The 25,085-nt window shown below is 41.9% G+C and overlaps 1 protein-coding gene across 3 annotated transcripts; it reads right to left on the bottom strand.

Annotated features, from left to right (window-relative positions):
• Nucleotides 1–141: 141 nt before the first annotated feature.
• On the bottom strand, nt 142–25,085 carry LOC144722379 (piwi-like protein 1). 3 transcript variants are annotated; one of them, XM_078600596.1, is made up of 21 exons: nt 24,995–25,085; nt 24,586–24,704; nt 20,495–20,609; nt 18,570–18,707; nt 17,540–17,751; nt 16,614–16,735; nt 14,415–14,495; nt 13,273–13,470; nt 11,941–12,052; nt 10,839–10,965; nt 10,182–10,299; nt 8,993–9,107; nt 8,681–8,868; nt 8,398–8,470; nt 7,671–7,871; nt 7,102–7,205; nt 6,794–6,864; nt 5,855–6,008; nt 4,990–5,115; nt 3,980–4,127; nt 142–3,793 (listed from the first exon to the last, which is right to left on the bottom strand). In XM_078600596.1, the coding sequence occupies exons 2-21, from the start codon at nt 24,688–24,690 to the stop codon at nt 3,677–3,679; spliced, it is 2,625 nt and encodes an 874-aa protein (XP_078456722.1). In that variant the 5' UTR covers nt 24,691–24,704; nt 24,995–25,085; the 3' UTR covers nt 142–3,676. The 3 variants fall into 3 exon arrangements, with proteins under 3 accessions (XP_078456722.1, XP_078456724.1, XP_078456723.1); XM_078600598.1 differs by having other exon boundaries at nt 18,570–18,695; XM_078600597.1 differs by having other exon boundaries at nt 24,586–24,701; nt 24,995–25,079.

The following is a 25,085-nucleotide window of genomic DNA, read 5'->3' as shown; positions in this document are numbered from 1 at the left end:
ACCAGCTCCGCAGGAATTTTACTGGAGAAATCCGATTAGCTCTTTTTCAGATGTCCAGTAGGGGGCGGGTCAAAACTTTATACTAAAACATGATAGTACAAAGGTCAACAAATCAATAAAAAGAGTCCATGGGTACACACACAGCTTCAACATTGCTTTATTAACAGAACATACTGGTTGCTGCATTTAAACCTCTAAATACCTTTTAGAAACGACGTTGACATTATTTTCAGAGTACTGAAATGTAACTTAACTCATACCAATGGACCCAAAGGGAAAGACCAAGTAGTAAAAAGGAGGCGGCAGTCAACTTCACTGGAGAACACCAAAAGGAGGGCAATGCAAATTTCAAATCGAGAACTCGGGTTAAGCACTTGCATCTACGGAACTCCCCCAGCCCCCGTATCAAAATGAACAAAATAGGTTTTAACACTTTTGGTGGGACAAGGCCATACAGGAGAAGTCGTCTATGGTGCGGGCCAATCAGTTTCAAAGACAAAACTTTATCAAGCATGTTGTTTGTGTGCACATCATAGCACAATGTGGTTAATGCAGACTTGATGCTTGCAATCGGCATTTAACATCTTACAAGCCTGTATTAATGCTAGAAAGCCTATTCTTTTTTCATCATTTTGATACCAGTAATAAGAGACCCAGATATATTTCAATCGCTTAGGAATCTTTCAAACTCGGACCTTCAGAATATTTAGATTGGAGGAATCCGATGAGCGATGCTCTTTTTCGACGTCCAGTACAGGGGGACAAATCTTGATTTGAAGCTTTCGTGACTGCAGGAATCCACTCTTTGGTTCTTTCGGTAAAGTCAAGTGACTTTACCTAAAGAACTCTAGTTACGAAAATATGACTTACAAACTTTCAAAAGTACGAACTTGTCCATATGAACCTTATGGCGGGTCCCCGAAGTCAGAAGCCAAAATCGTAAAGTTTATTTATTTTTGGCGACTCCGTCCCACTGCGCACATAAACACCGCGACCCACCTGGTGCGGATAATTCTGTTGTCATGTTGTCCAAGCGTAGCGAGGACGAATGCGCAGAAGAAACTAAACTTTGATTAGCGCATCGTGTAGAGCTCGTCGAGAGGAAGACATAAAATGACGTCGAAACGCAGTTTATGCGAGAGCCGGGGGCTTATGGGACCCCGGGGTCCCGCTATAAGGTTCATACAGTGAGGGAAAAAAGTATTTGATCCCCTGCTGATTTTGTACGTTTGCCCACTGACAAAGAAATGATAAGTCTATAATTTTGTGAGAGACAGAATAACACAATCCAGAAAATCGCATGCAAAAATTTTTATAAATTGTTTTGCATTTTAACGAGGGAAATAAGTATTTGACCCCCCTCTCAATCGGAAAGATTTCTGGCTCCCAGGTGTCTTTTATACAGGTAACGAGCTGAGATTAGGAGCACACTCTTAAAGGGAGTGCTCCTAATCTCAGCTTGTTACCTGTATAAAAGACACCTGTTCACAGAAGCAATCAATCAGATTCCAAACTCTCCACCATGGCCAAGACCAAAGAGCTCTCCAAGGATGTCAGGGACAAGATTGTAGAACTACACAAGGCTGGAATGGGCTACAAGACCATCGCCAAGCAGCTTGGTGAGGTGACAACAGTTGGTGCGATTATTCGCAAATGGAAGAAACACAAAAACTGTCAATCTCCCTCGGCCTGGGGCTCCATGCAAGATCTCACCTCGTGGAGTTGCAATGATATGAGAACGGTGAGGAATCAGCCCAGAACTACACGGGAGGATCTTGTCAATGATCTCAAGGCAACTGGGACCATAGTCATCAAGAAAACAGTTGGTAACACACTACGCCGTGAATGACTGAAATCTTGCAGCGCCCGCAAGGTCCCCTTGCTCAAGAAAGCACATATACAACTACAAGAAACGTCTGACCTCTGTGATTGCCAACAAGGGTTTTGCCACCAAGTAGTCATATTTAACAGAGGGGTCAAATACGTATTTCCCTCATTAAAATGCAAATCAATTTATAACATTTTTGACATGCGTTTTTCTGGATTTTGTTGTTGTTATTCTGTCTCTCACTGTTCAAATAAACCTACCATTAAAATTATAGACTTATCATTTGTCAGTGGGCAAACGTACAAAATCAGCAGGGGATCAAATACTTTTTTCCCCTCACTGTATGTCCAAGTTGCCTGTTCAGACCGAGTCTTAAGTTCAACTGCCAAGCAATAGATGGTGGTGGTGACATCTACAGCAGAATATAAAACTTTTAAAGCCACTCCGTGTGAAGTGTACATGCCGTGCATATTTGGAATCGACAGGTGTAAAAAGTTGGACTTGCGAAAAAATCGACTTAGGAACAGAACTCAAGACATAACTCGTTCGTAAGTAGAAGAGTCCCTGTATACGCCAGCACACAATGGTCATTACTCTTGCGAAATGCCATGAGATCTTTAGCATGCCTCTTGTACAAACAAATTCAAATTGAACAAAACATTTAAACTCCATAAAGGATGGACCTTTCAAAATATCACTCAAAAGAAATCACTGTGGTTATATCCAAAAGACTGAGCCTCTAACTAAATAGATAACCATTTACACTTCCATGTGAATATTTTGCTATATAATTTCACATGCCGATGGAATATAGGTTTAGAATATCAAACACTAATTCTGGTGGTGTTCATTCAGACGCTGTCTTTCTAACAGACCTGTTCTTCACCTGAGGTCGGCTGCTTGCGTTGTGGCCGAAACGTCGTGATAATTATTTTATTATGTTTCATTTTTATTATTTCCATTCTACGTGACTTTACCGAAAGAACCCAAAAGACACAAATTCTTGCCATTCCTTTGAAATAAATGCCTTTCAACAGCCACACGTAAATTCTAAATAGTTCTTATTCAAAGCATTGGCTCGAGGATGTTACCATGCTCCTCAGGATTCCATTCCAAATAAAATAGAAAATATAAATTGATGGAAGGTTCTGTTAAGGTGTTTTGATATTACCAGGTAAGGCCCACTGATCTACATAGCACTTTTTCAGAAGCGACCTGGCCACAGATGATAGCGCAACAAAGTGGCTCATCATGTGGAAATTTATAGCAGCCAAATAATCTAAAAACATGTTTATAAAATGTTGAGGGAAAAACCAGAGGTCCTGGAGATAAATCCACACAACCAGAGCGAACATGCAAACTCCAAATATATAGGCATCGGGGTTGGGATCGAACCCACGACCTCCTGTATACCAGGCGAGGTAGTTCACATCTCGCCACCATGGCGGCCCTGCCCAATTTACAACTGTCAAAGTTGCTTGCTTTGCTAACTTGCTGGTTGAGGGACACATTGTAAATTACCGAATGCTTAGACAATAAACCACATACAAAAACAAAACCACTACAAAATCGGTAATGGGACTCTGTTGCTACAAAACGGGATGTAAAATGGACAATGTTATCTCCATTGTTTTGCAGTTTCCATGTTATTTTCACAATATTTTAGAAAAATATGCGTTTAATGTATCGTTTCGAATCAGAATTAAGCTTTGACCATTCAACTTTGGAAATAAAAATATCTTTCAAGCTGAGGAAACATTACTTGTTTTCTTCTCAAAAGGATCTCTTGACACGTGTCGGAAATGGTCATCCAACTACCACACATAGCCATGAACCCGATACGATGTCTTAAAGGTAATACAGTCGATCGGAAAGGTCAAGGCTGGGCTCCTTGTGAATGCTTTGCCCAACAAGAAAGGCCAGTTTGTGGGCATAATGGCAGGGTGCTGGCACGCGGATGACACCCTGCAAGATAAAGAAAACATTGAAATTAATGTTGCAATATTTACCAACAGTATAAATCCATATTATGTAGAATCCAGAAAAGAAAAAAATCAGTTAAAACATTTGGTCATCGAATCATCTCGATTCATTCGCTGTCATTTTTTTTGCAATAATTAACCTCCGATATAGCTCAATGCAGCCCCCTACCGGCCAGTTGTAGTAAAGGTGGCACATCTTGTAGGCAAGCCGCTGCATGTGGTCAGGCTTCATGTTGCTGGTGTCGTACACCACATTGTAGTGCGTGGGTGTCACGGTGCCCTGGCGCACTGACTGGCTCACGAGGAAGAAGTCATACCTTGGGGAAAGGGCCGTTGTAAGAGGGCATAACAAAATATTTGTTTGGGAGTCATGTTTGTGTTATGCTTTTGTCATGCTATTGTGCATGTATATGCACAGCCCTTTGACATCTCCATTCCCTGTTGCGATGGTAGTTACTTGACCATACTTTACTATGCTAGTCAACGAGAGTTGATTCATGCAGCACTGTAGCAGCATAGACATGCAAGTACAACAATGGATTGTTTATCTGCACTGCCATCTGCTGCTGACCATGTAGCCCATCAGCATATTATGCTATGCATGGTAGATATGCATCCAAGCAATACCTGGGCTCAAACGTGCTTCCAAAATCTGATATTGGGCAATGGTTTGGTCACATCCTATATTATAAAAAATGCTCCATATGCCATAATATTAATGCCTAGTTGCTAATCCAGTCAATTCCTTTCAAAAATGGCGTATTCCGACCAATTTCTCCTGATTTATCAAGGCAAAAACGGTAGCAACACATCACAAATAAGATCTTGCAATAAAATCCCAATGTCAACAAAATACCCACGTAGTCTTGGAAACCCTTTCCCCCGTCACTCGTGCTGTTGACTCCCTGGCCCTGTTAAATTACCGTCGAAATTATTCCCCCCCCCTCTTCCCGTGGTCCACTGGACTAACTTGTTCTCGTGTTGTGAAATGCAAATCAAGATTTAGACGCATAACACCCAAGTTGAATTTTGACATTAACCAACAAGAAAAAAATACACGTTAACGGTTTTAAATTTGCACGCGATTAACAGTTTACAGCCGTAAACCATTATATCCATGTGCACATCTACAGCACAGGTCTGCAATGATAAAAACACAGATTGAGACTGGCAGCTCACCATTCATGACGCGTAGCCTCAGTGTCAATGACCGTGCCAGGCGATGGGTTTTGCAGTCCGCTCCTTCCAAACTCAAAGAAACGAGCAATGCCCCTCTTTTTCACCACCACCACAGTGACTTTGGGTCTTCATTCGCCAAAGAAGAAGAAAAAAATAAGGATATTTTTAAATAATATACATTCGGAACTATACGTTAGGGCGCTTCGACCATATTTAACAGTGGGCCTCAATAAACAAATGGGAGTGTCCTGGCAGACCTCGTTGTCACATGCCATCATGTTTTAACATCTGCACACATCTTCTTGGTTCTTTCGGTAAAGTCACATAAGGGAGATAATAAAATAATAAAAATAAAACATAATAAAATAAAATTCTCACGACGTTTCAGCCACAACGCAAGCATCCGTCCTCAGGTGAAGAACAGGGCTGTCGTAAAGACAGCGTCCGAATGAACACCACCAAGCTTGGCAGCGTATATTTAAGCTGGGTTAGAGGAGAGCGCCTTGACAAAGGAATTTACATATCAGAGGAATTTAGCATACCTACACATTCCACAAGTAGTGACTAATCCCATATCTGGTGAGGCTCTGCTCTTGGCGAATTGCCCGATGATGTTGGATGCAATTACCAGCGAAACGTCGTACTCAAAAATTGTAAATGTTGTGGTTTCACGCTTCAACACACCGATGGGCTAAAGCAGTCAACTATTTGTCTTTTGTCAAGGTGACACTTTTTTGCTGATTGGCCGTGTCGGGTGGTGGAGGGTTACGACACATTTATAAATAACGCGATCCAACCCAAAAACGTTGATTATGAACAGAGGAATTGTCTCAACACAAAGAATGACGAGACGAGAGGGACATACGTGTAGTCAGTGCCGAGGCTCTTGAGACAGTCGAGTAGCTGGGGAACCTCATGGTTGACAACCACACTCAACTGTCCGTCCCCCACACCGTCACGGTACACCACGATGCGCATTGGCAGAGTGCGATTGATCTGCTGCCACCGTTTTACTGCCGCTGAAGAAAGACAAAAAAAACTTTATAGACAACATTAAGTTCAGTTTTGTAAAAGCACTTCAACTTGCCCAATTGTGCCTCTTAGTTCATAATTTTTTTTATCCCAATCAGCTTTTGACGACTACCTTATGTGCCCAAAGAAGAAGGTTGCCTGCTATGACGCATGGACATTGATAAGGAAAATATTAACGCCAAAAAGCGCACAAAGCATATGTATATAAGCAACATGTGATTTTTTTGATTTAAAGCTTTCGTGACTGCAGGGATTCATGTTTTTGGTTTTTTCGGTAAAGTCACGTAGAAGGGAAACAAAATACAAATATAAAACAATATTTTTTATTTCGATTTAAAGCTTTCGTGACTGCAGGGATTCATATTCTTGGTTCTTTTATTTTTATATAAAATTATATAAAGCAAGATTTTTTATATTTTTATTATTTGATTTTTTCCCTTCTACGTGACTTTACCGAAAGAACCAAAAACATGAATCCCTGCAGTCACGAAAGCTTTAAATAAAAAAAGCAAGAGCCCAACTACTTGAGGATGCCTTCATCCACCAGTAGATTGATCATGGTCGACGATGACTTGAGTGTTTGGATTAATTGTACATTTTAGTGATCAATTTGGTGAAAAATGGTAACGAGTCACACCTGCCCCCGTCAGTAGTAGACAAAAGCTGACTTCGAATTAGAAAAAATACCATATGCAACAACAAAACTTAAGTATTTAAATCATTACATCATCATAATGGCTTGCAATCATCTGGAGGGAAATAAAGTGCTTACATTGCATGCAAACTTTGAGTCCATCAATCATTTCCTGAGCAGCATGCTGGAAAATGCAACGCGAGTACCATCTGTATGGACAGACAATTTAAAACAGTGATAAGCTGAGAAAATTAAGCAGTGAAAATGCAAGTCAATCACACAGCGATTAATTTAAGTCAATTATAATCGGAGCTACATTTCAAGAGGCATTATATTTAAAATTAGCCTAACAATACTCGCATCACCCGAGGTTATATTCAATTAACATAGCAATGAGCATGGGTCTCAAAAAGGCCGGTTAGAAGTATTTATTGTTCATTACTAACCTGGTAATAGTTTGGTTGAGACTTGCTACAAAGCCACAGACGGACTGCCCACGTGTAATAGTATCATGGTACGAGTCCACTCCAACCACCATCAACTGCTTAATCTGTATGCCACAAAAATACACCAAAAGCACATCCAAAGAGAAATGTGTTTGGTATAAAGCTAAGAAACTGCTTGCACAACAGGATCACTGAAACACAAGCCAGGTTCACAAACCCACCTGGGACGCATAAAAGTCCATGCAGACACAAATTCAGATGTGTAATTGTGTACCAATTTAGGTCACAATATTTGAGTTCTGTCAGCATCTTGCCACAAATGTTTACAACCCATTACTTCAAGACACTATGCTGACCAAATATTAACATTCACCAACTCTCAGACAACACAACTGGATTACTAAATCACAACTGATTCGCTAATAGAAGCTCTTCATTAGCCATAGGCTATGTCGACATTGGCGCTCACAAATGTCAGCAACTTATTTCCATATAGCAGTACGTGTGAAGCCTCATCAGGTAAGCAATTGTTGAAACACAAAGAACCGAACATCATGCAGTCTACTTACAGGAATCTCAACGCCCCACAGCTCTCCACCAAGCTTGCAGTTCATCTGCAATGCGATCTTTGTCGCAACGCTCCTAATCATTTGTGGCTTGCTGAGTGTCCGGGCGAGAACACATTGACTGGGGAACGGTCGTTCCACACACAGGAACTGCTTGATCGAATCATACTTTCCCTTGTGGACCGATGGCAGTACGCACATAACCTGATCACATTCCACATTAGAAACAAAAGCACAGATCATATTCTCGCACTTTATACTATGCTAGAAAAGTTCTCTGCCTGGATTCCTACCCAGATTCCTCTGCCTGCCAAGGCAAAGTGCAGAATCGTGATGATGCCATCGCCCGCATCTCACGTTGGGCTGGATTAGTGCATGCTGCCATGCCCCCCCACCCACCACTCTGGCAGTGTATCCTGAACAATAGCGCAGGATATGCCATCATTCTATCATATACATTAAACAAAGTTTTGTTCACTGGCTGCTGGGAGGGACAAGCCGTCACCCATCCAAAAACAAGCGCCGGCTGTTAGTTAATACAAATACTAGACTATTAACCACATGTACAAACTTAAGAGTGTTATTTTGCATCACTCCCCACCCCGCTCCAAAATACTAACAAACACATTTTAATTGAATAGCAGCATTAAAATAATCCCAAAATTGTCCTCTTAACAATGCACCACAAAACCAATATTAAACTTGTGACTAAAATGAGGACTCCACTTACCATCTGGGTGTGATGGTTCAAATTCTGCTGCAAGGTTTGCACAAATGACTGTGCGCGATCCTGAACTTCAAACCTTCAAGACGAAAAAAAACACTTTGCTTATTCCAAGCAATGGCAAGTGAGAAAAACACAAAAAACCTGTAGCCAGAGAACGAGAGGTTTTAGATACATACAACTCCAGCAGCTTTGTAAATCTGGTCACTGAAGTGGTATGCTAAATAGGGAACATTTTTTGGAAGTTCATATTTCCAAACATAATCTGTTCCATCATCCGGACACTCACATTTCTGGCTTGTTGATGTGCATGCCCATGGGTGGGCCGACTTGCATCAGGTTCTGTACAATGGCACGAGCTTCATTGCTGTTGTTGCGCGTAAAAAGCAACATCCATTCTTCCATCGAGATGGGCGTCATCAGCTTCATGTTCCGAGACTCCCGCGACCAGTCTGCCTGTCTTTGGTTATACTGGTACTAACCACAAAAAAATACGCAAATCAATAAACAATCTCGGTACCATGTACTCCGATCACTATCTGAATGATTGCATCCAGTATACATTTTCTAAACACAATTAAAATGAAACGTGGATATTTACCGATTGATCTTTCTGATAAAGCTTCTCACAAGGCACCACGCGACCAGTCAAGCTCAGCAGTTGCCGATCGAATGACAGGCCCCACTTTGCAAACTCATTACAAGTCTCCGGATTCCTGCATGCAGCAGAACCACACAATTCCGAAATGATTTAATGCACGCAGTTTGAATTCTGTGCGGAAACTTTGTCAACCAAGTGATGAAGGCCATCCCTGCACATCTCGATTATGGAGGTCGTCTGACCACGCTTCACCACACTAATCAGGAGAGTATTCTCCAGCTCTAGGTCCTGGACAAATTCAAATATCATTTTCCACGGATGCCAGCCATGGAAGGTAATTAACACTTGCGAGCACGAGTTGATAATGCAGTACGTTAACCGCTCACCACTGTGTTTCCTATGAACCCCAAGCCGTGTTCGATTTCTGACCATGGCTAACAATCAAAGAAGTGTGATACCTGTCCTGGCACTTGGTGCATACTTCCCCAACTGGTACTGACCAGTCATGCAGCAGAAGAGAATAATCCACTTGAACCATATCTCTATGCTACCAGTCTTCACCAACCCAGACTGTTCAGCATGAAGTAAAAAATCAAAACACAATGGCAAGGCCTTCATCGAGTGGTGTATTGGTCAAAAGGGTAGTACAGTAAAACCTTGGATTGCGAGCAGAATTCGTTCCGGAAACGTGTTTTTAATCCAAAGAACTCGTATATCAGTTGTGATCACGTGATGCTCGGCAGACAAAGGGTATACACGTACTACTCGTATTGCAAGACCTCGCTCGTTTATCAAATTAATATTTATTTGAAAAAATTGCTCGTATTGCAAAACACTCGCAGACCAAGTTACTCGCAATCCAAGGTTGTACTGTATGTCCTTAAGGCGCATCGTTAAGTAGCACCTACTTTATGACAGCACAAGCAACATGTCCAATGAGACCAGCAAACTGCACTTTTAAACTTTGAATAAGGCAACAGTAAATTAACATTTTTACATACAAAAAAACCACACTTATTAATCATTGTGTAACGTTAACCAGCATCATAAATTGCCATTGGTCTTTATTGCCCAGTTTATCCTCAACTCCTTAGATTAAATTTAGCTGCTAATGATAGTAACCATAAAAACAGTATGGAGATGCATTTTTCTCCCTCATTTCACATTTACGTTGCAGTGCAGAACTTACGATTGGAGTTTTTCAATGAATTTCTGCGTGGTCATTGCCCTCTTGTCTGGGCAAACTTGTGTTTGCAAGCCAAGGTCCTTCATGAGATGAAAATCTGAACGCATTTTGTCACTCAAACCTGGAAAAAACACCGTTCTTGCTGAACTCAAATTTGAAACGAAATTAATTATCTCAAAACCTAATTGAGCAACACTCCCATCAATTACCCAGTAACAATGCCAGACTATAAAGGCTCCCTCCTCTTCACGTGAAGACATGCTCGTTGGGTGCAAGCATAAAAATACTCGCCGACAAAACGGAGTACAAACAGGAATATCACCAACGTACACTTGCAGTCAACTTTGAAAATACGTGCCTTGTAAATGAAGTGTTTTCTAAGCTGCGCACACCTTCCTGTTGCGTCAATACAACATAATGCACACCACCCTTCTCAGTTGTGCTAAAAACAATGAAATGCAATTTTTGGTACATAAATTTAACAGCAAGTAAAAAACAAGTCAAGGGTAGCACGATATAGAAACCTGTCTACAAAGTTATCTTCACACACCAGCACACCACAGCTATTTTTCCAATTACACTGTGGGTTTTTCCCATAAAGTTTATATCTATTCGCTGGTGGCAGATGGAGGAAATCCTTCAACACAACAACACCTCCACCTGTTAAATAGCTGATCTCAGGCAGCAGGTGCAGCTCTATCTCCACCTTGTTCCCCGCCGAGTCCTTGCGCTTTGAGCGGCTGATCAGCAGTGGCTGCTGCATGTCCTTCACTTCCAGGCTGTATTGCTTTGGTAATAAAGAGACAAGATTTACACAACTACAGCAGGTCATTGATTATCCGGCGGCTTCAGGCGCCAATCGGATAAATCACAATTATTTAAAATAGCTAATTTTTGCTAATTCTTGACATCATGTTTGTAGGTGTTATCTTTTTTGGTTTTAAATTTGTTTACTATATGAAATTGGCATAAATAAACAGACAAAATATCCTACTTCTTTCAAAGGCAACGTATTTACTGTACCATACTTACCACTCCAGTCTCTAAGATTCTGCATATACGTGCAGTATTTTCATTGTTTAAGTTATATGTAGTGTGTAATGCACTGTATATATTTAAAACTGAAATCAAGAAAAGCTACTTTTTTTGTCACGCACACGGTGCCGATTGTCGGACTGGGTCACAGCCTTTGGAGTGGTTTTGCCAGTTTCGCTGGATCGGACCACCTGATGTTGGAAGCCGGATAACACATTTCTGTGGAGGGAGCTGGTAGGAACGTTGGGTTGCTCGGTCAATGGCCAGGGTCAACGGCGGCGTGGTGTATTCCGCATATGCCCGACTGTGAGGGCGGGCACAAGCTGGCGTGAGTAGGTTAAACGTTGAGTTTTATAAGGGCACCACGGGGTGACCAGCCCCTCCCCACCCAGCACGACGGACACAATAATCCCCTGTGGGCTGGTGTAAACAGGAGGTTCCTACCAGTATAAATGATCAAATGATTTATCACAACTCTTAATGAGCAATGACAGCAATGTTTTTATATATTCATTGGAGGCCCATAAGCTAGTGCTGAAAATTCTTCATTCCCATTGTGGGGCAGCTAGTCTCTGCATAGAATTACTGATACTGACTTTCAAACAAACTGGTACTCATATCATCAATCCCAGATGATAGCACTATAAAGTTCCACCCAGAAGTTATTCCAGTATTAACATGGCATCGAATATAAAGTTTATGTTTAATTAAAAAAGGAAGACATTACCTTTGTGTAGTATTCATGGTAGGTTATCTCTGTGCCATCCGACTTCATGAAGGTCATGTTTGGATTTCTATTCCAAGAGATGTCGTCAATTCTGTAAGTCCGATTGTTGTACCTGCAATATAACAATTCACGTTATTGAAATTCATCAAGATGCCACATTGGGTACAATTACCAACTGCTCCTAAGCAAAATAGTATTCTTATTCCGACCTATGTATATGTAATATAACAATTACGGCGGGAGACCACTTGACGGGTAGCACCCTTTTAACATCCACTTAGCCACAACGACGTGTAGCCAACTACAGCCTACGCCACGCGTTCCACTCGGCTACACACACGCGGGCTCTCCGGCCCCGTAGCTTCCAGGGGAACTCCCAGACCCACCCCGGCTGGGTATGGGTCCCGACCACTGGGTCCCACAGCTGGCCCTCACACGGACGTCCGGCCCCGGGTCCCACGGTCCCGCCTCTGAACCACACAGGGTCCCGGCCCTTACAAGGACATCGGGGCTAGGGGTCTCAGGGCCCTATCTCTTCCTCCTCCGTCTTCTGTCTTCACTGGTTACCAACTCCCCGAATGCTGCTGTGCATCGCCCTAAATAGTCCTCCGCTCCAGGGGGCGGGGCCAATGCGGACCTTGATGTGGACATCTGCCTGCGGACCGAGATGTAGCCACACCCGACCCGCTCTCACACGATCCCCCCCCCCTTGTCAGCACGCACCGCCACTACACCACGCGATGTAGCCACACCCGACGCGCTCTCACACGATCCCCCCCCCCTTGTCAGCACGCACCGCCACTACACCACGCGATGTAGCCACACCCGACGCGCTCTCACACGATCCCCCCGTCAGCGCGTACCGCCACTACATATACACAAGCAACACCATTTCATAATCTTATACTAACTTATCAAAACTGTTGCCTTGGATTTAAAAAGCATTTTCTAAATAATATTCAAAACAATAAACGGCCCAGAAGGCACCTATATCTCATAATATCTCATAAACTAAGCAGGGTAGATTATGGAAAGTTATTGGACGATCACCAGACACAAAATCTGGAGTTACATAGGCAACAGAGGGCACTGCATAAAAATCCAAATTTGTACTATACTTTCTAGGCTCCAACATCTATGCTCAATATCTTCAATACACCACACTGACCAGCGTGTGTTTGAAATACGGGCAAACTAACCCCCATGGACTGGATCGGGTTGGAGAAGCCTTAATCCAGCAGTAGAATGGCAATGGCTTGTACGAGAAATTATGCTCTTATGTATTGCAAATTACAAACAGGAAGCTCACATTTTGCAGCAATAAGACCTTACCTTGTGAGTATCACTTGGCCAACAAGCTCCTTTTGGCAAGCATCATGAAAATTTCGCTCTCCAATTTGCTCATACAAGGTGTACATGAAATCCAGAACGGACTCATTCCGGAGGACCTTGTGGCTGACGTCAGCGCAGAGCATCACATCGGACTCGTAGCACATGATGGAGGTGACAAAACCAGGCCAGACATGTAATCTAGGAGAAACGCAGGACACAAGTCAAAAAAATGTCAACATGAAAAAATAAATCACAATGAATATAAGGTCTGCCTACTACTGCGTTATTTTGACAAGTGGGGCATGCCCGCATTTTTATTACACCCAAACTTTTCCCATCGTGGGGGTTACGTTCTCGAAAATAGCCACAATCGGCATATCCGCGATCTGCAAACTCTAAACGTATGGGAAAATGTTGGTTTCGTTCACAGCTCGTAATATGACAACCTAACCCTCCTTATGTTACCCTACCTTAACCCAAACATTAAACAGGATGTATCGTTTAATGTAAGCTATGATTAATATTTTCTAGTGTTAAATATAACTTTGACAGTAAATTTAAAGAATGGGAAAAACATGTGTACAGTGCTGTACATATACATGTAAAGGTAAAAATAAAGATAATGACATGCACAGTAAACAAGTTACAAAAACAGATTTCTACTTACTGTGAGACAAGAAGGCATGGTGTATTCTTCCGAGGCAGCATCATCGTGAGCAGTGCAGTTCGAGTACAGTACTTATTTACGGTGCAGATAAGAATCTTGCAGTCAACCGTGGATAGTCAAACCAAAGGGGTGCTATTGACAAAACTATTCGTCAACACATTGTGTGGTCAAATCCACGATGAGAAAACCCGCAATGGGTCAAAGTTTGACTGGACCAAGCGTTACACATTTCGACTACAGCAAAGATATTGCAATGATCATTATTGACATGTCTCTACTGTTGCAACAGATTTAAGACTGCAGATTTTACAATCTGGCACAAGGATCCACTAATTTTAATCTTTCTCTGCAGACAAGCAGAAAACTAGCATTTTTTATGATTGGCTACAGCCACACAAAGGCTTAAGACATTAAGCATTGTGCCACCATCATTGAGTTTGGCTATATAGAGTAAGGAGTGATGGGATTAATTTACCTGTGCTGTGGAATGGTGAATGCATCATCTGGATTGTAGTAGTTACGTCCAATTTGTTGCATGTTGGCCATCTTCAGCACCCTTCAAAAAAAATGGGAGCTTGTTTTACTTCCTTTTACATCAACTGCCATTTATTTTGAAATTAAAATGTCCGACATTTATCCACAAATTGGCATTTTTATTGAAATTATAATGTACCAAGTATTCCCTGCGACATGACACCATCAAAGCAAAAACTAAGTTACGTCTTTTATACTGAGCCAAGAATGTGTCCCATGCGTGACGTCACTCCACGAGGCCCACCACCCTAATTCATATTCATGAGTGGGTGGATTTTTACACTAACGCAGGTCGAGCTAAATTAATGTATTATGCAAAGTCGCTTCAAATGACGTTTCTTTACAGAAAGTGACGGTAAAAAATACATCTACGCAGCGCAGCGCTACATCCGTAAGTAGCGTCACTGCAAAAAAGCCCCCCCCCCCCCCCTATTAATATTCATGCCCGCATGGAAATTTACACTAATGCACAAGGTTGCACACTCCACATGCCACACCCCTCCCCTCATTAATAATCATGAGCAGGTGACGTCACTCCACATGTAGCAACCCTCCCCAATAACCATTAGTGGGTAATGTCACTCCCCATGGGGCAACCCCCCCCCTCTCATTAATAATCATGAGCTGAACAATTTTTCTATTAAATATTTCACATTTACTCCAATATACACCCGTCCTTGGACGGGCAAAAGGCTAGCAAATAAATAATAATCACATCTTATGTCCCCTTCCAGTGGCATGTTAAAGGCAAACTGTTGGCCCACAAAGATTTAATTAGGCTGAAAAATCCGTCCCTTGAATACTAAAAGGTACCATTTCCTTTCCTTAAATTACAGGTATTTATAAGCTCACAGCAAGACAGACGATGCAGCTGCAGTGAGGACTACTTGTGCAGCGATTGTGAGTTTACATGTTAAGATAAACGTTAGACGTGGAAAATTACTGGCCAAGTGTGGCAGGAACTAGTGAGTGCAGCGCATTGCTGCCATTTGCGACTGCTGGTGGGGGTGTTTGTGCGACATACATTTTCGGGTCAATCTGGAAAGGTACATTTAATTTGCATTTTAAAAAGAGTATTTGTTTATCTTCTTGGTTCTTTCGGTAAAGTCACGTAGAAGGAAAATAATAAAAATAAAACATAAAACAATTTCGATTTAAAGCTTTCGTGACTGCAGGGATTCATCTTCTTGGTTCTTTCGGTAAAGTCACGTAGAAGGGAAGTAATAAAATAATAAAAATAAAACATAATAAAACAATTCTCACGACGTTTCGGCCACAACGCAAGCAGCCGTCCTCAGGCGAAGAATGAGAACATTATCAAGCTAGGAGCTTATATAGGTGTAGCGAGGAGGAGCGCCTTAACAAAAGAATGTGCATATGAAGAGGAATTGGTATGCTAAATTCCTCTTCATATGCACATTCTTTTGTTAAGGCGCTCCTCCTCGCTACACCTATATAAGCTCCTAGCTTGATAATGTTCTCATTCTTCGCCTGAGGACGGCTGCTTGCGTTGTGGCCGAAACGTCGTGAGAATTGTTTTATTATGTTTTATTTTTATTATTTTATTACTTCCCTTCTACGTGACTTTACCGAAAGAACCAAGAAGATAAAACAATTGTCACGACGTTTCGGCTACAACGCAAGCAGCCGTCCTCAGGTGAAGAATGATACACCACCAAGCTTGGGCATAATATGACTTTGAAACCCCCCGCTCACCTCCTACGCATTTCCCATAAATATGCTAAATCCCTCTTGATATGCAAATTCTTTTGTCAAGGCGCTCTTCTTCCCCCTCCAACCCAGCTTAAATATACGCTCCAAGCTTGGTGGTGTTTCATTCTTCACCTGAGGACGGCTGCTTGCGTTGTAGCCGAAACATCGTGAGAATTATTTTATTACGTTTTATTTTAATTATTTTCCTTCTACGTGACTTTACCGAAAGAACCAAGAAAATGAATCCCTGCAGTCACGAAAGCTTTAAATCGAGTATTTGTTGATCCATCAAAGGGCAAAAGTTTAATTCATTGGTCACAAGGTTGAACCGTTTCATTAAAACAATTAAGGCATGTAGGTCTGTGTTTAAGGGAAAAAAATACAGTTTGTAAATGTTCCAGCTAGAGACCTGAGCTAAGTTATTTACTTGCGAAAGATGATGTTAAACAGCACAATGGCAGTCGGTGATGATGGTGGGAGTTCGTTGGTCAAAGTGATGGTGATCTTTATCTTCTGTTCCTGTCTTGTTTGGCTCCATACCTCACTCACCTGAATATATGCATGGACAACATCACAAATGTGTCACTAATTTTATGAGGGGTGTCAAAATTGCAACTCAGTACATGTTCATGTTGTAAAAATTCTACTCAACAGTCTCAACTTATACAGATTGATCATAAATTGGCCATCAAAATAAATGTTTCAATAATTGAGCATCTGAAGAGAACGTGTTGAAATAAAACAATGCCCTCTGTTTTATTAAGTCTCCAGATATTTTCAGGCTGCCCGGCCAATACATTTTTTTAGTATTTGCAAAGAACAAATGTTTGGTATGCGAGAGGACCTGGAGAAAACCATGCACATGCAGAAGGGCATATGGCACAGTTTGGCACCAGCTATCATAGAGTGCGGTTGTGTCGCTAAGATTTCTCTGCAATGAATACAATGTCTTTAAAAACAACGCCGCTACGCCTCCCTACCAGAGGTCGCAACCGGGTACCCGATACCCGTACCCTTCCCGATACCCGGCTACCCGTACCCGGCTGGGTACGGGTAGCCGTTTGCGACCCTGGTGCGGCCGGGTACGGGTAGGCCGTGAGTCACCGTTTGTCACTCATTTCGGGTAGGGTACGGGTAGGGAACGGGTAGCCGTACCCAGCCGGGTAGGGGTACCCCGTTTGCGACCCTGGTGCGGCCAGGTACGGGTACGGGTAAGGAATCAAAACCCGTTTGCGACCTCTGCTCCCTACATAAAATTCATGCAGAGCCACGAGCGCTTTCCCAGACTCAAAAGGCGAATGGGACCCACCTTACAACTTGCAGAAGAAGGGTTAAATTGACCGCAGAATTTACCTTCTCGAGTTTCTTGGGCAAGTAGAGAATGCAGCCATCAAAGGCTCGCGTTTCACCGAGCAGCTCATTATGTTCATGCAACAGCGCAATCCTCAGTCGTTTGGATTCCAGCTCTGGGCTGAATGTCACGTGGTATTGATATACCATCCACGTTTTCCGTGACAACAACTTGAAGTAGTTAGTCAGTAGTTTGACCGGCTGACCTGACAAGCCTGGAACCCACATTCCAAATGGAATGCAGGGGAAAATAAACGTGTAAAAATAATTTAGCTTAATCGTATACATCCTTGTTTTTTTTGTATATTTAAGAACGTGCAATTGTTTCGCTATGATTAATAACGTAGCCAACAACATATTGATCAATTACCAACCTGTATGTATTTTTTTCTGGAAAACTCGGAGGTCAATCGACCAATTTCAGTGGTGGTGGCATAATGTTATGTTTGGTTTATGCAAACGAGATCAAATTTACTCAAAGGAAATTAACACTTCACCTCATAATTAATGTTATCGAACCCAATACTGCTTATCCGATCCACCAATTGAAAGAACCCTACAGGCCCAATAAAAAGATCATATATTGGAATGAGGCATGTGCCATTGTGGAGGGGTGAGGATGGGGGCAGAGGGAGCCATTGCATCAATCGATTTGTATTAACTCGAGTGGCAAGTCATGCAAGTTGATCACTGGTGAGTACTGTCAGGTAAGTAATCTACATCTTACGAGGGTCTGGTGGCACGTGTCATCATGTCACTCTGTCCGCAGGTCGGGCTGCCGACTAGTGACCAATAATTGTGCCTGTGTGAACGCTCAAAGTGTGTTTGTGCGGCAAAATGGAAGAACCGGAAAGAGACGAAGGCCTAAAGGAGAATGTCTTGACGACGACATAAGATTGGTGCCAGAAAGTTGTTGCAGCACTACCTGAGCATATTGGCACAAGACAGAGGAAAGCGGAAATGACGAAATGTGCAGTGGATACCTACGGCTATCTCCCCATGGATCGTGGTGATGATGATGATGAACGCTCACCAGTCTTAGACTGACGGACATGTTCCATTGTCTGGCGAGTCATCAAGCCGACATCCATTGTCTGCATCTGGCCACGACGGCGGCCCCCGCGATCCACTACCATCAGCCTCTCCATGCCTGCTGATACTAAAGATACATCTATAGGATGGGAAAGAGACAAAAGTACTTTTACACATTCAAACTGTACATCTGTACGATAAATAATTGTTAGCCCTCACTGAACAGCAACTCCTTCACATCTGCAATTTTTTGGTAATATTTTCATACGGTATTTTGAAAACTATGACATCACTTGGCAACAGCTTTGAAGCTAAATCTTGAAATTTAGAAGCATGCAATATAAAAATACAAAGTTTTGTATTGGCCAAAATAATTTGCTGAAAGATTAAAATGATTAATGGAACAAAACGTAAAAAAAACATACCTGAAGTTAATCCAGAATCAGGCTCCATGTTAATCAAAAGAAAGAAAATAGGTAAGCTTCGTAATTGAGATTAATTTTACCCCAAGCAATGTTTAAATACAATGTTTCGCATTCGTATATTTACCAAAAATATATTATCGCATACACATTATAAAGCTAGCAAAGCCTCACTGAGCCTCAAGATTTCTTTTGTACAATGCTACATTCAGGTTTTCAAAGTTCATAAACGAGTTTTCGGCACGAGTAAACTGGAGTGATGTAAAAAGTCCAAATGCACATGAGAGAATAATACTCAAAAACTCTGCAGATTAAAATATCCATCTGTACTAACCTCTCCTGACCACCTTGCAGTCCCAGCCTACAACACCTGATACTGATACGAATCTCCTGGTTACACCAGCCCACAAGGGATTATTGTGTCCGTCGTGCAGGGAGGGGCTGGGTGGGGAGTGGCTGGGTGGGGAGGGTGGGGCTGGGTGGGGAGGGTGGAGAGGGGCTGGGTGGGGAGGGTGGGGCTGAGTGGGGAGGGGAGGGTGGGGAGGGGCTGGGTGGGGAGGGTGGGGAGTGGCTGGGTGGGGAGGGGCTGGGTGGGTAGGGTGGGGCTGGGAGGGGTGGGGCTGGGTGGGGAGAGGCTGGTCACCCCATGGTGCCCTTATAAAACTCACGCCGGATTGTGCCCGCCCTCACAGTCGGGCATATTTGCGGAATACACCACGCCGCCGTTGACCCTGGCCATTGACCGAGCAACCCAACGTTCCTACCAGCTCCCTCCGCAGGAATGTGTTATTCCTACAGTATCCCAGCCAATCACTAAACAGGATGAAATCTGCTTAGCTTCCGAGTTCTAGCCTTTTATGGTGACAAGGTCGTTTATACTCGATTTATTGAAATTGCTTTAATAGATTGGGAAACAGTGAAGGCCTGCAAATCTAAAGCTCTGAAACTCAATCTTTAGTTAGACTGGAGAAACCCAATGAGCTATGTTCTTTTTCTCAGATGTCCAGTAAGTCCATAAGCCCAGAGCAAATATTTCACCTATCGGTTTCAATGGCTCTATGGTGGTCAATAACAATGAATTGTATTGTCAAACGAGTCGCTCGTAACTTGGTACATAAAGGAAAAGCTTCACGAAACCATCTATGCAAATCTTCTGAGCATTATTCTATAGTGTTGGTTTTCTCCCACATGCAAAATATTCCTTGAAAACTGAATTGGCCAAACACACCAATGTCTCTTACATCTTGGATTTTTAAGGACTCATTGAGACTTATCAGGATGATGGCATTATAGTTCTTCACATGTTCATATTATTTTTGTATGTTGGTAAAGCTTATTCTGCAAAATGAAATTACAATACATCTTCATTATAAACGAATATACTATAAATAACATTACAAATATAGTGTTTTATTGTAATGTATGCAACTGTAATGTAATGTAGCAATAAAACAAAACATGGCGTAACTGCCATTTATGACTATAGCGGCAACAGCAACCGTACCTGTGACTGGCTTCCTGGTAGAGGGCATGGTGGCTTTCTGGCGACCTCTGCCAAAAAGGTCACTCGCAGATTCAACGCCCCCGAGTTGTGAAGCGAGCGGTGGCGGTTGAGCCATCTTCAAACACAAACATGCCATTAGGAACACTGAAGATTTGCCTACACGAAAATTTCCACAAACTAACATCTTATAGTAACCACATCACGATTTTGTGTACAAAAAACTTGTACACGCGCAAGCAGGTAGAAGGGTTTTGTTATCAAGTTGTACGTGAATCAGAACATGTGCGACCTTCCAATTGCAGCTTCCAGATTCAACTTGCGTTTAAGACAACTTAGTTTACATTTTTATTCACTTAAAAGTTGGAAATGGAGTAAATAAACGTGCAAATGTACGACTTTAAATGTGTAGCATTAAACCAAGTAAAATTAGTCTCTTAAGAGTGTATGCATACACAAAACAAGATATTCTGCAGACAGCTTATTCACTTAGGAGGTCTGTCCATTTACATTTAAGGTGCTTGTCTATAGAATTTCTGCTTGGTATTGGTCTGTAAAATAAGTTGGACTTAACACATATCTCGATAAAACCGATTTATTTTTATTCAACGAGCCAGGAGACTCAGCAGCAAAGCAGCCTATACCGTATTTTCCCGCATATAACCCGCGGGGGTATACCACTTTTTACAAACAAAACAAGACCCTGCGGGGTATATGGAAGTGCGGGCTATCCCACAAATATTTTACACGTGTGACATGTCATAACTCGTTTAATGTTTTCATGGTAGGACTATCCACTATGCAACACTTTCCTTTGACTAAAGCACTGCTGAATAAACCACTCGCACTAAAATTGCACATGCTATCACGTTTCAAATGAATTGTTTGTACAATTTTTGAAGTGCTTGCACTTTGTTTACCGGCGACGGGAAAGCTGGGGGAGGGAGAGGTGGGGGCGAGGTGACGGAGTTACAGTAGTTCTGCTATTATCTGGGCAGTGCTAAAACTACTTACTTATCTACAAGTTATGTTACTTATTTATTGGATATTTACTTTTGTTACTTATTTACCGTTCTAAGTTCACTCGTTTCCGGTTAGTTTGTTTTCTTTGTGCACGTTATGCTTTTAATGTTAACAATTGATAGTGGAATGTATTACAAATGTAAACTTCGCATTAATTTGATGGAATTAAGCTGCGGTAACGACGTTAAAGATATGAATTCATGCGGGGTATATGGAGGTGTGGGCTATCTGAAATTTGTTTTACACAAAACGCTATTTTTGCGGGGTATATGCGTCTGCGGGTTATATGCGTATGCTGGCTATATGCGGGAAAATATGGTAATCAAAGTTACGAGTTAACCACCCCCACCCCACCATAGAAATTTCTGGATTTTCACAACTGGCTCAGCATGGCTGTAAACGGGATCTAAGCAGCGACCTCGATGCCAATTTGAGCTGAGAATCACTTTTCAAATGTGCTCTTGTATGTCATGCAACTGTTGTTCAGAACACGTGCCTTAGAAACTAAGAGTTTAGATTATTTGGCTGCTATAAATTTCCACAAGCCACTTCGTTGAGCTAATAGCTCAGTGGGCTTTACCTGGCAAGATAAAATAAATACATTGTTTAGCTTTCTTTGCATATATTTTTTCAAGTGACTTGTTCACCTTATCTATACTTTGTGAATGCCTATCGTGTTTTTGTATTGTTTGTTGTAACCTTCTGACCCGCTTCCAACTGGACACCTGTGAAAAGAGCTTCATAGCTCATCGGATTTCTCCAGTATAAAAAATATATACTGTATACAGTAGAACCTCGATCATCCGCGTGCGGTTTATCCGATTTACGAATTAACCGCGCACCCAAAATTTTTACATAAATAACTCATGGATTTTCCCTTAAGCCCAAATTATTAATCTAAAAAGTTTTACATTATTCTTGGAAATGTTTATTACAAGTCTCGTGCTTAAACCGAACAAATGTGCTTCGGTGAATATGAAATCCACGCGATTTCCTCTATGTACAGTATTTGCATATGCTTAGAACAGTGGGCTTTGCCTGGTAGGATGGAGATGGTTTATACTCTGTGGATCTTCCGGTAAAGTCACGTAGGTAGAAAATAGATCACGTTTCGATCGCAACACAAGCAACCGTCATCAGGTGAGGCCAACACAGCAGGGAAAATGCTGACGAAGGAGTCCTTTACATAAAGAACCAAAGAGTATGGATTCCTGCAGTGACGAACGCTTCAAATCAATGAGATGGTTTAGTTTTATTTGTACGATTGGGTGATTTGTTTACGTTTCCTGAATTTTGCACTACTGTTTTTTTATTGTTGTAACTGTGAAAAAGCGCTTTATAGATCATCGGGCTTTTCAGTATACATGTAGTCCCCGACTTACGATGGAGATGCGTTATGACGACCCCATCGTAAGCCGAAAATATCGTAAGTCGAAAATGGCCTAGCCTACCCAGGCGTCTTTAAGAATAGTGATAATTTAGCAAAACAGAGCAATTTACAGTACCGTACTGTATAAACTATATGCGTAAAGAACATCCCGGCAGCGTCCCAACTTACAGTATCGTACCTCGTACGCTGCTGCGTTTGCCTGCCGCGCGAAATCTAAAATATTTTACAATTTTGTCATATCGCTATCGCCATCGTAAGATCGAAATATCGTAAGTCGGGGCCATCGTAAGTCGGGGACTACCTGTCAATGGAATCTGAGTGGGCGGAGTTTGATTTTGATTGGTGTGGTGATCCACCGAGTGGGCGGGCTCTGGGCGGCAACAGCAAAGCGTCATCACTAAGCACGCCCATCGACCATTCAGTATTCGTTCTTAATCAGATTTATAGTGGAAGAATCCATCCATCCATTTAATTATAAAGCTCTTTTTTCATGTCCAGTCGGGGCGGGTAAGAGGGTTACATCAACAATACAAAAACACAATTGAAAGTAACAATCTTAATATGTCAGTCGTGCTTAATTTTGTGTGATTTATACTCGTACCCGTCAACCCATAAAGGTTTACCCCGTATTGTTGTACAGGGAAATCGTTTTCAGGTCCATACGGCATACAGCCGTTTCAATACGGGAATTTTTTTTTGTCAATTTGCGGTTCTCCCTTCTGATGGGACTTTGTAGGATAAACGTTGAGATTTATAAGAGCACGGGGTGGCCAATGAGGTCCGAATTGGTCTGTCATTAGGCACTAAGGTGTTGAACAGAGAAATATATACCCATCACTAATTTTATGAGTTTTAATTAATACCAATATTAGTGGAGGGGGGGGGGGGGATTTGCCATCGAGATCCGCGGGGAAATGGAAAATTCTAGATTTGAAGCTTTCGTGACTGCAAGGATTCATACTCTTTAGTTTTTTCGGTATCGTCACGTAGGCAAAACAATTAATACAATAAATGAAAACAACTTGTGCCTTTTTACACCTGATGAGGGAGGCTTGTGTTGCCTCCGAAACGTCGTGATTTAATGGAGTTGTTTTCATTTATTTTATTGTTTTACCTACGTTACTTTACCGAAAAAACCAAAGAGTAGACATTGAAAATGTTGTTGTTAATCATCGGCAGCCGTCCCGATGCCCGTCATCATCGCGAACAATCGAGATAACGACGTCGACTTGAGCTAACTAAACAACTCTAATTCTAGATTTGAAGCTTTCGTGACTGCAAGGATTCATACTCTTAGGTTTTATCGGTAAAGTAATAATAAAAATAGAATAATAAAACAATAAATCACGACGCTTCGTAGGCAACACAAGTCTCCGTCATCAGGTGGGACCGTCACACCTAAATTGACTGTATCAAGTGAGGCAAAATTCTAAGTTATTAAAATAATATTAAATTAATAAATCAAGACGTTTCGGAGGCAATACAAGTCTCCGTCATCAGGTGGGACCGTCACAGCTAAATTTACTGTATCAAGCGAGGCACAATTCCAAGAGACAAGCTCTTAAAATAATAAAATATTATATAATTATTAAAATAATAAATCACACAACAACAAATAATAAACAACTATCTCAGACTTTTGCGTGTTGTATTTTTTAACGCCACGTGCTTTGAAACTCACAGCGGACGCAGTTCCGGCATCGCCTTGCGCATGCGCAGGAGGTGGTGCGGCCTCATCGCCACGACCGCGCCCGCGGGCACGCGCGCGGCCCCTCGCAGGCATCATCTTGAGGCCGCCTTCTAACCCGAGTCGTTTAGATTATTATATTTAAAAGACAAGATGTGAAAAAAAATAATGAGACACACCGATACATTTTTCAACGCAAGCGAGAAACTAGAAAATCGCGACGACGTTTTACAACAGGCGTTCGATTTAAAATGGCGCCAAACCGCGACATCTACCATTCAATATATTGATTATATAAATTACGCATTTAATAAACTTTTAAACGTCTCGTTTACATCGCTACATTAAAACGAGCTGGTAAAAGTTACAATTTTCATCAGAAATCGAATGTTTATCGCCTCACAAGTTTTCGCCCGCGACTTTCTGAAGAGGAAATTTTCGCAGTCGACGAAAATTGCGTCCACGTGCGGCCCCACGCCGTTGTGAGCCTCAGC

This window comes from Lampetra planeri, chromosome 14, assembly GCF_965212315.1.
Source record: "Lampetra planeri chromosome 14, kcLamPlan1.2.h2, whole genome shotgun sequence".
NCBI lineage: Eukaryota > Metazoa > Chordata > Hyperoartia > Petromyzontiformes > Petromyzontidae > Lampetra > Lampetra planeri.
The sequence above is the reverse complement of the archived record's forward strand: the minus strand, read 5'-3'. Positions and strand labels throughout refer to the sequence as shown.